The sequence below is a fragment of the Pan troglodytes genome, chromosome 2, assembly GCF_028858775.2.
Source record: "Pan troglodytes isolate AG18354 chromosome 2, NHGRI_mPanTro3-v2.0_pri, whole genome shotgun sequence".
NCBI classification, from domain to species: Eukaryota; Metazoa; Chordata; class Mammalia; order Primates; family Hominidae; genus Pan; species Pan troglodytes.
The window spans coordinates 6589400-6605827 of record NC_086015.1 but is presented as its reverse complement, the minus strand read 5'-3'; the positions used below and the strand labels follow the sequence as shown (position 1 = coordinate 6605827).

Here is a 16428-nt window from a genome sequence, read left to right as displayed (position 1 = left end):
AAGAGCTATCCAGATAAATGTCCATCCACTGAAATGAAAGTAGGCAACACTCCAGACTATATTATCAGTTTTATTGCCCAATATCTCTGTGCAATTGGGCACTGGGATGAGCAAAAATAACAACTTTCAAACTAAATAATGGCTCAAACGACTCTAAAAGGACCAGATAGACAGGTGAAACATCGGTGTCTATCTCTGGATACAACACCATGAAAAGAGTCACTAAAAGACCATCAGGAAGGTATATTCAACAATGTCAGCAAATGCTAGTCATAGTAGCATACACTCTTGCGATTTTATCATTGCCGTCTAAAGTGAAGGCCCACTTTTGAATTAGTGTGAAATACAGTGGCATTTCTAAATCAAAAAGTTTTAAAATGACACTCTACCTGCAAGGCACAACATGAATGATTGCAGTACCAGCAGTTCCCATGGCAACCTCATCTTCAGTTTCCGAGGTCAAAGGGAGTTTCGAGTCCAATAACAAGCGAATAGAATTGCTGCTTCTTTTAAGTTTTGTATAACCTTTAATCTGTGGGAAAGAAGAGACATTACAATGAGATTTGGGAATATTTCTCCTTGTGGTCTCTGCAAGTTTATCTTTACTCAAATATCAATAAAACTCACTTGTGGGGAAGTACCATTGGAGGGGAAGAAAGGGACATGTTAAATTATGAATATAAAGCTAATAAGACTCCTATTTTTTTCTTGCAAATAATAATTGGGCAGGGATTGGAGCTGAAGTGTCCCTGTGGCTTCTGAGTGAAGACAAGAACAGTTTCTGATTAGGCATGAACCAACCTGAAGGCAGGGGAATGCACTATGCTTTGCAAGGTCTCTCTTTGTCCAGATCCTGTTCTTACTTATTTTCCAATTAGTTAAAAAAAAGCAAATACAGAACTGCCACAGAACAAGATAGGCTTAACACTGGTGGACCTCAGGTAGAAATTCCCAATTTTTCCAATGGAGTTATATCGTGTGGGAAAATTGTGACTACTCCATTAATTCAAACATTTTTTCCCCTTTGCCCTATGTTTCACTTCTAACATGCCACAGAAATATGCAGCTCCAGTGTCTAATGAGAGAAATGCAAACAGCTATCAGTAGCTGCCTACTAGGTTCATTTGGATATATCCAGAACATGATTAGGAACACTAATACTTCTGTTAGCCGAGAATACTGAATTAGGAGAATTCTGCAGTGAAGAGAGGCTACTCATTACCTTTACCAAAAGCTACAAAGTGAGTAACTGAGCGAAGCTGTGGGCAGACACTGTTATTCTGGGGAATGGAGGCATGTCCTTGCTTAAGGGAACAGGTGCCCCTCAGCTCAAGCAGATGGGTAATGTGGAACACAGATCCAGGGTTGCAGGGGCATCTACAACTTTTCAAAGAAAAGTTGAAAATATAACTGTATTTTGAAAATCTCCTAAGTTTTAAGTATTGAAAATTAGTTCAAAATACTTTTTAAGGCCAGGTGCAGTAGTTCACACCTGTAATCCCAGAACTTTGGAAGGCCAAGATGGGAGGATCTCTTGAGGCCAGGAGTTCAAGACCAGCCTGGGCAACATAGCGAGACCCCCACCTTTACGGAAAATTTTTAAAAATCAGCCTGGCATGGTGGTGCACGCCTATAGTCCCTGCTACTCAGGAGGCTAAGACAGGAGGATTGCTTCAACCCAGGAGTTCGAGGCTGCAGTGAGCCATAATCACTCCACTGCATTCCAGCCTGGGCAACAGAGGGAGACCCTGTCTCAGAGAAAAAAAAAAATTAAACACTGTATGACTCAAGTAAAGCCAAATTTCCCTCTGGTGCTGAAGGATTGCAACATGAAGTTAGTAAAACAGAACTCTCAACTGTGGTTCCTCTAATCCACTCATCCCTTCTCCCACCCATCCTGCCAGCCCGCCATGTGTGAATGTATATGTGAAGCATCTTCTGCTTGCCAGACGCAAGGTGAAGCACTGGGCCCATCAAGAGGAACAAGGCACAATCTCTATCCTCTAGAGTCTCTTTATCCAGTAGGGGCTGTTACTGAGAATTTCATAAAATTGCAATATGATATCCCGTTATCAAGGAAGGAGGAAACTTTTTGTTTGGCAATCTTCACAAAGGAGGTGAGCTTCCCTTGGGGTCTGAAAGATGAGCAGAGTGCTACCTATTCATCAGTCAATCAAATAAACCAGAAATCGACGGAACCGGGAGATCTCATTCTATTTACAACTCTGGCAGGAACTTGTTATGTGGTCCTAGGTAGACCACTCCGCCTAGCCTCTCTCTGAATCTTGTTTCAAGGGAAACCTCCTGGTTAAGTAAATGAAACTTCTTTGAAAACTCTGCAGCACCCTACACTGCCAGATATTACTGTGGTCTCAACTTGTTATTTTAGCTTTCATGTAAAAAAATATATTACATTTATATTATTTTTAAATTGACAAATAATAATTGTATATATTTATGGTATACAATGTGATATTCTGATATATGTACACACGGTGGGAGCCCCAATATTTTTAAGCTGAAAATAACCTGAAGTTTCTCATCTTACTCCCACTTATAAGAAAAACACTGTGAGCAAACACAGGCTTACATGAAAACATGGGCCAACACAAGCTACTTAATAATGGGCTCTTAGCGTTAGTTTAAACCATGTGATCACTGCAAAGCCTGTATGTTTACCAGGGAGCTAATAGAAAATGAACAACCATCATTAGAGAATTTGCCTTTCTTTTGTGCCCTTAAATAGCTTAGTTTCTGACAGAGCTGGACTTAATATATTGTGAAGACAAAAGGGACTCTTGACTTCGGATCTGCTGACGTGGCAGAAAGCCGGCCGTATCTCTAATTGGATATGTTCAGATACTCTTCTGACATGCATGGTGATTAGGCCATTTTAGATAAACAGGACGTGCTGATCAATGAAAACTATTAATGTCTTAAGCAAATGATCAGGGTATTAATAATTAATTTTGAGAGAGAAATGTCATCTCGGACCTCGGGATTGATCTACAATGTTAAGCAGTTTCTTGAAGCAATTAAAATTAGCTTAGGAAATGTAACCAATTACATGATAAAGATTTAGTTCATGATATGATAGTATTTACAGTGCATGTTCTATTAAGGGCTGTAGATTTTTAAGGATGAAGAATTTCAAGAATCCTATCGGCATTTATTTACATTCAGGTAGGTAAGGTTCACCTTCGCTAATCAGAAATAATGGGGTCGCGGACAGTAATTTGTCAGTGGGCAGTGGTAACCAAAGCATCAGGTTTTCTGAAGGCAGCTGAAGATTCATGAATCTCATGTGGGACTCTGGTGCAGGATACAAAGTTTCATAATTTCCATTTTTCTGTCAGAGTCAGAAAGAAAGCTGCAGGATGAGCCAAGAGTTATGGTGGCAATAGATCTCCCCTGCAGCTGTGAGCTCTCTCTGGCTTATCCAACGGTGGCTGTAGCAAAGGTAGTGTACTCAGCACTCATTTTGAGATCCTGCCCAAGAATGAGACTCGTAAATCCTAAGAAGGAAGCTACACAATAAAACAGGCCTCGGTTGCTTTCTCTCATTGAGCCAGGAGGAGATGAATAACTGAGAATTGTACAGTGTGGTTTTTTTTTTCACATTCTTGCACAGAACAAAACTTCGCTCAACCCTTCAAACAATTCTCATACTAACAGTCACACTGAAGACCTCAGTACAAAGTGCTGAAAACAAAAGCATGAATCAGTTTTCCCTTAAGAGTCCTGGTTTCCAAGAATCCACATGCAGGGCCTGGTCATGTATTTATTTGTTTTGAACACTCTGCTGAATTAAAATGTTGCTGGTATCCAAACAGTACTAATTCAGCTCAACAAAAAAAGTAATCGTGTTTGCCATGTGGCAGGCACAGTGCTAGGCGCTGGGTTTGCAGAGGTTGGGGAGGTGTGGATCTTGTCCTCAAGGAGCTCACAGTTTACGTAGCAAGAGGTGCTCATAAACCAGTAATTACAATTCGGTGCAATGTGTGTAGTAAGTTTATTAAGAACAAGATGTTAAGGAAGCAAAAGATTATCATTGAACTGAGCTGGGAGGTAGGGTAGGGCAGGAGTTTCAAGAAAGCTCCTCAAAGGGGCTACCATTTTGAACTGATTCTTAAAGGATAAATAAGAGGGAGGAAGGCCATTCTGAGCCAAGTGACAAGGAAAACAAACTGGCAAGAAGCTGTGAGAACCTTTAAGTTACAGCAGTGCAAGAAAATGAAAAGCGTAGACTGCAGAATCTAACTTGTGCTCTATTCCTAGACTTCCCACTCTCCAGCTGTGTGGTCCATCTATAAAAGAGCAGCAAGATATATATCTGCCAAACTTAGGGTAAGGATTAGTGAGAATGCATGGAAAGCACTGAGCTTAGGTACTGGCACAAAGTTGAAACGTCATAGCTATCTTTGTTAAAGACAGCACAGCACAGCCTGAGTTTGGGAGTTATAGGCTGAGGGGGAAAGAGGCTGGAAGGTAAATCAAGAGCCTGGTCTCCAATCATCTTTGAACGTATATTACAGATTCTGGACTTGAGGCCAGGCACGGTGGCTCATGCCTGTAATCCCAGCACTTTGGGAGGCCGAGGTGGGTGGATCACGAAGTCATGAGATCAAGACCATCCTGGCTAACACGGCAAAACCCTATCTCTACTAAAAATAGAAAAAATTAGTTGGGTGTGGTGGCACACGCCTGTAGTCCCAACTACTAGGGAGGCTGAGGCAGGAGAATGGCTTGAACCCAGGAGGCGGAGGTTGCAGTGAGCCGAGATCGCGCTACTGCACTCCAGCCTGGGCAATGAGCAAGACTCCATCTAAAAAAAAAAAAAAAGACTCTGGACTTGATTCTGAAGTCTACGAGGAGGGTGAGAATGACTCTCAAGAAGGGAAAGACCTAAAAAGATTTTATTTTCCTGTATGAAGATCTGCTTAAAATGTAATCCCCCGAAGGACATAATATCTATTTTACCTTTTTGCTTTTCTCCTCTGGTTAGCAAGTTGACTACATCTCTAATTACTAAGAATACTTCCAACAGAATATGTTTTTCAAGGCCTCATAGCAGCAAGACAGAGTGGGAAAACACGGATTCATGCATACTGAGTTCTTCCTGGATTTACTACAAATTACCTAACTTTGGGAAAGACACTTAATCTCTGTAAACATGTTTGCTTGTCTGTAGGTTAGGGATCATGCCAGAAGCCCTATCTTTCTCACAAGTGTGCTGTGAAGGTCAACTGGCTTGTTTTGTATGTGAGCATTAACTAACATCATTGTTTAAACTTGGATTCAAATTCTACCTCCTGGCCCCCACCAAATAGATTTTTAACTTTATGAAGGTAGGAATCTTTGTATCCTTGATTGACATTTTAGAGGCACATAGAATAGTGAACCACCAGAGCAGGCAGCCAATCAACAGCTGATATGTAAATGAAAGAATAAAGGCAGCTAACATCTCTTGTGGACCTGCCATGTGATCTTACATTCACTTCTCATTTAACCCTTATAACATGGTTGGGAGTCAGGCATCATCATCCTCTATAAAATTAGAGCCTTGGAAATTAGAATATGAGAGGCTATGAAACTTGTCCGAGGTTAAATATCCAGAAATCAACAGAGCCAGTATTTAAATCTATGTCTTCATACTTCAAAACTGAACTCGTTTCTAAAGGTAATGAACTCTTCTAAAAGTATTGTGTCTTCTCAAGTGTGACATAACATCCTGATCGTGACTCCTTTCTCTCTAACTTGGCTTTTCATGTTGTCCTTCTGCAGAAGTGAAGCCAGGTGCCAGTAAGCCAAGGTGCAGAATCTGTAATACTCATAATGTAAAGGATAGCACAGGTTTCAGAGCTGAGACTTTGTCGGAAGGCTACGTTTCACTAGTGTTAATTCAGAAGTCTTTTGTGATAGCATAACTGTGAATAAGTTTCTTTCCTCCTAAGTGTAAGAACAACATAAACATTTGCTTTCTTGCTAGTTATTATTTAGAGTGCTACCATTCTGAAGGCAGAGATTTTTAAAAAGGATCATCCACAGTTCCCATCTGTAGAGTTGAGAGTTTCCTAACTCTACAATTAGCTAATGAGGGGTGCAGTCAATCACAATGGCGAGGAAGCGGGAAACAGAAATGAAAGCAAGAGATTAAGTAGGCTTCCTCAGAAAGCAATATGCCAATAATTTTAAAGGAAAATGGCACACAGTAAAATCTTAATGTTCAATCAGTCAATAGATATTTGTTGAGTGTCCATGATTCAATTGGTAAAATGCAAAATATGAAGAGTTTTGGGTCAAGGTCTCCGCCCACAAGGACACTACAGCTCAATTGGATAGGAAAGATTATTGACCATACAAGATATAGTTTATATGTCAAATGAGTAGTTCAGGTCATCTGTATGTCCTGTGATTACGGTAGCTAGCCTATAGGTTCTTCTTGGATAATGAAAATTCCTATCACATCAGTCAATCAAATAACTTGCTGGATTTTCTCCTTTAACCAGCTTTATACTCTATCTACCAGTAAAAACAGATTTTCATTCCCATAGGTGATGTCTTTCAAACTTGACTGGAGATTGCAGTAAGTAGTCTGCTAGGAATGATGAGAAAATATGTGTTAATTGGTTTTTATCAGTAGATGATTTGTCCCAAGCATCTGAAAATATGAATGGAACAGTGCAAAAGAGGGGAAGATATAAGGGACCTGGATGAGATATTCGGGAAGCTGCATCTATGAAACAAGAGGCAGACATGTACAGGATGGAATCCCTTCTTTAGACCATACTCACCTGCCCAGTGGTTGATGTAGACACCGTTTCCGTCATGATATCGTAATACCACATTAAAGAGGACCGTGACGAATGATGGAGGGTTAGCTAAGGTACACAGCTGCTCCCCATTTTGAAAGACTTTCCACTTGTGAAGATTCTAACCATAAATATGATTACATTAGGCAGAAATCCTCTGAAATAAAAGCCAGGTAGCTAATGAATCATCATTTCACATACTGAAGGATGTCTTCCACAGCCTGAGGGTCCACAGTTATACGGATTAATTTGGAAAAGTCTTTCACTGAAATTTCTTAAAGTATAAACCCACTATGGATTTCTCAAAATATACTTTCCCCTTATAGAAAACCTTATTCTACCTTTGGTGTTGGACCTTTATATTCTGCTACTGAGAAGACCCTCTTCAAAAAACGGAAATAACCTCAATAATCACAGTGATATTTCAAAAGATCCCTGGGATAAGATTCAGAATAACTGGGTTCCAGGCTCAGTGCTGTTATTTGCTTGCTGGACAAGTTTCCTCATGAATAGAAGACGGGACTGGGCCAGATTGTTTTTAAGGATTCTTGAAACTTTGAATTACATTATTCTATAAGAAGAAGGTTATATATGCCAAAAATATTTAATTAGTTAAATGAAGTAAAGACTATGTCTTTGTCATCCCTAGAGCCATTTGAGGCTTGTAACAATTTTTCTGATTATATCATCTTCCCATCCATTAAAATTGTTTTAGATATATTGCCTTTAAATTCTACGTATTAAACTGTTACTGAAAATTTAACTCCAAGCCACAAGTCCACATTCACTATCCACAGCCTTCACTAAGTAATCACTTATTGTAATTTTTTAAAGTTTTATTTAACTTTTACTTTTATTAAGGGAACGCTTGAACATAGCTTAAATACTAGCTGTTAGTCCCCATAGGGAAATATTGTCCAGGGGCAACAAACTGCTTTTCTGTTAAGTAGTTCAACAATGATAATTTGAAAAAATAACACGCTTATACTACTATTTCTTGATTTTTTTGTCGTATGTACTAAGTTCTTTTATGAATGATGATATTCAACTCTCTTAATCATTCCCAATGACAGACAGGCATACACAAATACAAACATACCTTGCTTCACTGTTGTCTAAACTTAGTTATAGCACATAATTTGGTAATTTGTTAGCTGAGCTTGAGAGTATACTGCTTTTCTTTTTTTTTTATAGTACTTGTTTTTTCTGAGTTACTGTTATTTCCTCTTTAATAACAGGTTTCTAAGTATATACCACAAATTCATCCTGAACATTCTATCATAGCTAATGCTTTCAATATTTTTAAACACGCCTTACAGTCCATCATTTTTAATAAGTATTATTTATTTGGACATATAGATACTTAACACTTCAACAATTCAGTTGAAAAACAGACATGAATGGTTCTAGTCTTCTAACATTGTTTAGTAAAACACAGAAGAGCCATGTATTCAAAGCTATGATTTTTCTCACAATTATCCATACATATGAAGCTTATGTATTTGTGAGAGTATACAGTACAATGTAGTAAATCAGCAACATAAAAGCGTATGTGATTAAACTGGTAAACAATGTTGGAGACAACGTAATGGTAGAATATGGTACAAAACAACTGGTGAAATGATAAATAATAGATACCATTTAAACAGCATTTACTACATAGTAGTTTCTGTATTATTTGTTAACTCATATAATCTTTAAAAAAACCTTGAAGGTAAACAACAACATGATTTTAATTTTATGGGTTAACTAAGTTGAAATTAATAAGTAATAGAACTTTCTCTGATTTTCCCTGTTTATTGTATATTTTATGCACTGACATGCATTCTTTTTATGTATAGTTTGATGAGATTTCAAAAACTTATACAGTCATACAACCACCATCACCATCATGATGTAGAATATTTCTGTCACTCCCAAAATGAATCCTTAGAATGCTCATAAATCTTTGGTGGGAATGTAAATTAGTTCAGCCACTGTGGAAAGCAGTTTGGAGATTTCTTAAAGAATTTAAAACAGAACTACCATTTGACCCAGAAATTCCATTACTGGGTATATACCCAGAGAAAAATAAATCGGGCTGGGCACAGTGGCTCACGCCTATAATCCCAGCACTTTGGGAAGCTGAGGCAGGAGGACTGTTTCAGTCCAGGACTTTGAGACCAGCCAGGGCAACACAGGGGGATACCATCTCTACAAAAAAAATTTTAAAAGTTAGCCAGCCATGGTGGCTCCTGCCTTTAGCCCCAGTTACTTGTGAGGCTGAGGTGGGAGGATTGTTTGAGCTCAATATTTGGAGTCTGCGGTGAGCCAAGATCGTGCCACTGCACTCCAGCATGGGTGACAGTGTAAGACCCTGTCTCAAAAACAAGAAAAGGAAAAAAAAGAAAAGAAATAATTAAAAAAAAAAAGACACATGCACTTGTATGTTTGTCACAGCACTATTCATGGTCATAGAATCAACCTATGTGCCCATTGATGGTGGATTAAAGAAAATTTGGTGCATACACACCACGGAATACTATGCAACAATGAAAATGAATGAAATGATGTTCTTTGCAGGAAGATGGATGCAGCTGGAGGCCATTATACTAAACAAATTAATGCAGGAACAGGAAACAAATACTGCGTGATCTCACTTACAAGTGGGAGCTAAATACTGCATATCCAGGGACATAAAGGTGGGAACAATAGACCCTGGGGACTAGTAGAACAAGGAGAGAAGGAGGGGAGGAAGGGCTGAAAACTGCTTATTGGGTACTATGCTCACTACTTGGGTGATAGGGTCACTTGTACTCCTAATTTCAGCATCACGCAATATACCTATGTAACAAACCCACACAAGTACCCCCTGAATTTAAAATAAAAGTTGAGATTATGAAGTTTGACTTAAGATTGTGGATATTTAAACACTGTTGAATTTCTCCCAAATAGGTATATGTAGCCTTATTATTAGAACAGCAGGCAACTGTAGTTTATATATAAAATATGTGGTATTTTCATCTTGCATTTAGATCGCCCCTCAGGTACTTCATCCTTCCTTTAGAATGTCATTCCCGTGTTATTACAGTCTTATTACAATAAAATCAAGAACAAAAGTAGATCATAGTTCAAGACAGGAAAATACATGGCACCTCCACTCCTCTGTCCCACTCCTATGGAAAGCAATGCTAATTGATTATGGCACTCTTTGCTGCTTAGCCCAAGGGCAGCCCCAGAATCCTCTCAACATGGCATTTCAAGTACACATGGCAAAATCAATACAGGTTGCAAGTAAAATAAAAATTCCTTTGCTTCCCTGTGGCAATGAGATCATTGGCTTTAGAATCACACAAGCCAGGTTTAAATCCCAGCTCTACCATTTAGCTGTTGTTCTTGGGCAAGTCATTTAACCTCTGTTAGCCTCACTTTCCTCTTTCATAAAGTGACAGTGAAAATACAGGGTTGTTGAAAGGAATATGAGAGAAAATCCATATAATTGGATTCTGCTAGAAAAAGTTTGAGTCGGCAAACTTGCTGGAAAAAACAAGAGGGGCAAGCAGTGGAAGGATCTGGTTCTGGGAGACCACAAATACAGGGAGCACACCATGCCAAAGGGGGAAATCCATGACCCCTTGGATTTCCCACTGAGCACTGGAGGAGAGCGGATGCAAGGGACTTGGGGGAAATTGCAATCCCCAGAAACCCTACTCTTTCCCATGCTTTCTGGGTACTGGGAAGTAAACTTTGCAAACTCTTAAAGCTTCTATCACCAGAGCAGGAAAGAAGGATTTCTTAGCAATCATCTCACATTTGTTTTCCTTCTGCTCGCTGGTGTGCTGCAGAGTGCCAATTCTGCTAACCTCCCAAATAAATCACTGTTAATGAAGCATGCTGCACATACAGACAGCAACAGGCACTTTTTAATCACCTAAACTAAAGAAGAGCTAAAGGTAAGCACAAAACACTCTAATACCTAATATATTAGGTGTCAGATTAAAAGTGGCAAGAACCGTGTGACTTTCAGGGCTTTTACTTGGATACACTTAGTGGGGAAGTAAGCTTACTAGTATATTCATCATTATGCACAGCTTGCTGATTGCTCGGACAGCCACATCAGAAAATCAGATAACTGGTAGCCTAAAAGGGAGTCTATATCTGCTTAATCAGAAGCAGAAATAAGATTTCAAACATAAAAACTGAAGTTGTAATAGGCTACACCAAAGTAGGGGGTAAAATAAAATCTACTACGGCACTCTATCCTTTACTTACAAATTGGTGACTGAACATCTAGTAACTGACATGCAGTATGATACAGCAATGAATAAGACAGGGTCTTCCCTCATGGAGATTATTTTACTCTACTGGGGGAAAATAATATAATACTCTAAGAGGGCTGCAACAGTGGACAAATGCAACAGTATCAGTCAAGAACATAAATGGTCTTTGTAGATAGACTTAAGTTCAAGTCTTGGACTTGTATTGTTTTAGGCAAGTTATTTCTGATCCTCCAGTTTTATATCCATAAAACGGAGATATTGAGCCTACTTCAGAAGTTTGTAGAGAAGTATATGAGATAATGCAAGTAAAATGGTTACCACCATAATGCAAAAGGAACATAATCTTAATATAAGTGTTGTTTTACTTAGAAGGAAGTCAGAAGTCATTCTCTTAAAATAAGTGGAGTTGGCCAGGCATGGTGGCTCACATTTGTAATCCCCAAATTTTGGGAAGCCAAGGCAGGCAGATTACTTGAGCCCAGAAATTCGAGACCAGCCTGAGCAACATGGTGAAACCCCATCTCTACTAAAAATACGAAAAGTTAGCTGGGTGTGATGGTGCACTCCTGTAGTCCCAGCTACTCAGGAGGCTGAGGTGGGAGAATCACCTGAGCCTGGGAAATCGAGGCTGCAGTGAGCCATGACTGCACCACTGCACTGTAGCCTGGGTGATGGGAGTGAAACCCTGTCTTAAAAAAAAAAAAAGAAAAAGAAAAAGAATAATAATAATAACAATATAAGTGGAGGTTGGGACAGGAAATCCCCCTACTTTTTAGCTAAACTATAATATGGGATCTCCCATCTCATGTAATGGTAAATAAACCGTGTATTCAAGATCCTGTGCCATTATGTATTTATAGCTAACTATTAGAACATTCATCTGAAAATATTCGTTGAACACATGCAATATGTCAGACACTGTACCAGCAAGCACTGGGTATCACGGTAAAGTTCAGTCCTGCTATCATGGAGCTTGCATTCTTCTTCATTTTCTAGGTTTATTTGCCTATGAACACATACTCTCAAAGAGCATAAGTACACCTCAGTATCATCATGCTTTAGTTCATGACTACATGCAGATGGTGGGATATTTCCACCCCATTTGACAAATGCTATTGAATTCTTATTTGGTATAAAATCATTTTCCAGAAGCCTTCTGCAAATTAAACCACACTATTTATGAGAGCCTCACCTCCATTTTCTTGTCTTTTGCACCCAAATCTGGGTCTCAGGTATGAAAGATGATAAAGTGATAAAAATGACAACATTTTTTTTTTTCTTGAGTACTTACTATGGGTCAGTTACAATACAAAGGGTTTGGACAGATTACCAAATGCTTACAATAACTTGAGGAGGCAGGTATATGATTATTTCCATTTGTCAAAGAGGAAAGCGGGGCTTGGAGGATTATGTGAGTCCCTTATTTCTTTAGTATACCTTTCCCGACCTACTTCCCTCTAGACCTGTAAGTGGCCAATTTCCTCCCAGTGTATTGTGTCAGGGCTGATAGCACTGACATTCAAAAATAAAAATAGAGTAGAAAGCCAGTAAATCACTTTGCGAAGTTTGCCATTCTCTGCAATGGTGGGGTACTTCATTATCAGATACAAACTAATATGACAGAATTACAGCACATGGATCCAGAATCCTTAGTATGTCAAGGGACTTTTTTCCCTCTTATATGAACAGCAGAAACTCTGAATGTGACAGTGTTTAAAAAGTTATTTATTGTCCTTATCAATGGGTGGTTATCCATCTAGTTAGTGTAATGGCCTGTTAGGTAGCAAGTGATAAATATGTTCTTTGTTTAATCAGGCTGACTTAGGCCAAATCGGGCAAACACTAACTGGTTCTGAGAGAACCAGATTTCAGGCCTGGCCTGTCACATATATAACAGATGTCTCTGTAGTTCTGGGTGTGAAATGAGTACATGCTGCCAATCTACTTTTAACCATTCTATTTATGTTCTTCTTTAAAATGAGATAGAGTGATCATTTCCAGTTATACAGTGAGTTTTATCCAAGAATCTCCAAAAGACAGCACATTAATTCTTACTACACTGGTTGAGATGAGGGTTAGGGTTGCAGTATAATAATTTTTAGGCAGGGAAACTGAGGCATAAAAGAGTATAGTGAGTACATCATATTTAGGAAATTAAGAATTTATGTGCCTTTGTCTAAAGCTAATGTGGGAAAACACTAATATCATGCTGGGAAAACTCAGTAGACTCCATATTAACCAAATAGTCAAAATTAGTATCACTAGTGATAAGACATACTGGCCTCATGTGCCCTTTGATAGGGTGCACTGAGAGGGACATAATACTCTTCTATGGTATTTTGCCAACAATGCATGACCTCAATAAAAAAAAGGAGGAAACATCAGACAATTGACTAATATTCTACAACAAAATTGACTAGTAGTTTTCAAAAGTGCCAGGATCACAAAAGGCAGGCGAAGGCTTAGGAACTGGCACAGACTCAAGAAGAGTAAGAAGAAATGAATGCTATAAACAATGCAAGATTGTGGATTGCAGCCTGGACATTATGGAAAAACTGGTAAACCCCTAATAAGGTCTGTTGTTTAGTTAACAGTGTTATACCAATGTCAGTTTTCTGGTTTTGGTGATCATACTATACTTACGTACAATATTAACATTAGTAGAATCAGAGTGATGGGCATATGGAAACGCTGACATTTTTGCAACTTTTCTGCAAGTATGTATTTTAAAATAAAGCCAATGGTGCATAAATAATTTTCTAGCTTGAAAATCAGAGTTTTTAATATCTTTTTGTTTTTACATCAGTGGAGCTATCCTCCTTGGAAGATATGTACATACAGTATGCCATTGCAGATTTTATATTTATAGTTTGCTGCCTCATTTCCAGAAAAAGTTCAAGGATCATAAAAGTTTGCCTACAGAAGACCAGCTAGTCATAGGAAAAATTATGTGAAAAAATAAATTCTGAATTCCCAAGATGCAATCAATATAGTCAATGTTGTTACTTTGTTATGATTTAATTAAAATTAGACTGCTGAATGGTCAAACGTAGGTATAAAAAGAACCAAGATAACCGTGCATTTTTTTTTTTTTTTTGAGACAGAATCTTGCTCTGTTGCCCAGGCTGGAGTGCAGCGGTGCGATCTCAGCTCACTGCAAGCTCCGCCTCCCGGGTTCACGCCATTCTCCTGCCTCAGCTTCCTGAGTAGCTGGAACTACAGGCGCCCGCCACCATGCCCAGCTAATTTGTTTTGTATTTTTAGTAGAGATGGGGTTTCACCGTGTTAGCCAGGATGGTCTCGATCTCCTGACCTCGTGATCTGCCCGCCTCGGCCTCCCAAAGTGCTGGGATTACAGGCGTGAGCCACCATGCCTGGCCTACCATGCATATTAATGAAGAAAAAAATAAAGCCAGAATTTTGTACTTCTTGTATGCTAAAAATGCAGCATGCAGGTTTCCCCTAAATTTCTTATTTACTACTAGCGTAAGCTCCTTGCAATGCAATGTGAGATCTATCTAAAGAAAGATAAAAGTGGGAATAACTGTTAACACTGCATTTTTGCTTTGTTTGTGTCTTTTTCTGACATCAAATTTCCTCCTTGAATTAGCAGTCTAGGCCTATTGTTGGTAGGAGAAACTGTAGTAATTTTAGTTATCTGTGGAAACTAAGAAATAGTTGAATCATCTGCAAAAAAAATCTGAGGATAGAATCCTAATTAGTGATAACATGAATTTTGAGACTGAGGCTATTTCAGAGATCTGGCAAAGGACAAAGAAAAATCATAAATAGTTTAAGTTGCTTTAGGAAAATTCAATTTCATGATTTGTTTAAGATCCATGCCTACGTACAGTTTTTCTTTTCTTGCCTACCAGCCCCTCTTTTACTACATCTTAGCTGCAAATTTCAAGACAGCATTTTCAAGTTTAGAAAAAACTTTGTTCCATTTCTTTTCAACATCTGACTCTCCACCAACAACCATAGCAGCCACTAACTAAACTACACACACCCTTAAGTTTGGACCTTAGAACTTGTGTTTCTAAGCAATGTTGAGTAGACATTCCTCATATGGTTAGAATACAGGAAAAATACAGAAATCACACTTCCAAATAATATATGTATTATATACATATACACACACATATATAAAATGTGATTTTATATATGTATGTTTGTGTGTGTATATGTGTTTGTAGGTACACATATATAAAATTTATATATGCACACATATATAAAATTTATATATGCACACATATATAAAATTTACCAGGGCCGAGCTGTTAACAGTATAACTTGTTGTGTGGAAGAAAACGGTTTATAAAAACCCTACTTGTCTATAAAAAAAACCGACTTCACATCCTTTTAAGTGCTTCAGTGTGCTAGACTGGATAAGGTGTGCATGTTTCATATATAGTAAACACAACACTATGCTGCATCCTGATTGAGGAAAACTTTGTGAAATAACTCATGCATTTGTAAGGAAACCATACAGGTTCACAAGGACAGGCAGGGTGTGTAATTAAACGTTTGTATATTCATATGCCGACCAGTTCTGCTGTCTTAAAACAGACGTTAATGTGAGGCTCTTCTTGGTTAATTGCTGTTGTCAAGGAAAATGCCCAGGTTTGCCTCCACATTTCCTTCAGGTATAAAACTCAGGCTAGCCTCTTGGTGCCAATTTTTGTTTTGCTATAAATACATAATAAAGCCTCCTTTCAAGTTTTTTTAAAAAGTGTAAAATTATTCCCTTTTTATGATATTTCCAATAACCCCCAAATGGAAAGACAGTTTAATGTTTACACTAGCCAACAGATGGTTTCAGGGAAAAAAACATTACCTAGTGCTTGGTTTCTTGTCATAAGGTAGGAGTCTTGACAGCACCTTATCTGTCTAAGGGATGAACCTGGGGTAATAGGTTACCCATGGCAGATTCCCTGGGAAAGCTTCATAACAGCTTCAGAAATTCTCACTTCTGAGCAGCGTGCCCCTCCAGGCCAGTCTCCACATTCCAGCCATAGCTATATTACCATAGTACAACTCTGATCAATCCTCCAACTTTCCACCTACCTTACATACTTTTACAAAGTCAGTAAAATCCTGCTTAATCCAACTCTCACCGATCTCTGCAGCATAAATCTATATTAGAGTTGTACTATGCACTGCCTTGATACATCAGAGAATCTTGTCTCCTTACCTTTGTACCTGCTGTTCCCCTCTCTCTTCCCTTCTGTGATTAGCTTCAAATTTGTAGCGTAGATGAACTCCAGGCTAAAAGCTTTCTCTGATTTCATAATAACAGTTTAGTACTTCTCATATGTGCTTTGACAGCATTCAGAATTTCTCTTATTAGAGAAGTT

General features: G+C 38.5%; 1 protein-coding gene across 3 annotated transcripts in view; it reads right to left on the bottom strand.

Annotated features, from left to right (window-relative positions):
- The window catches only part of CNTN4 (contactin 4), a 959696-nt gene that overhangs the window by 487867 nt on the left and 455401 nt on the right, over positions 1–16428 (bottom strand). For all 3 annotated transcript variants that reach the window (XM_009444763.4, XM_009444772.4, XM_009444765.4), the window contains exon 3: positions 390–532. In XM_009444763.4, coding sequence (XP_009443038.2) covers positions 390–444 — 55 coding nt within the window. In that variant the 5' untranslated portion in view covers positions 445–532. The remainder of the gene's footprint in view (positions 1–389; positions 533–16428) is intronic.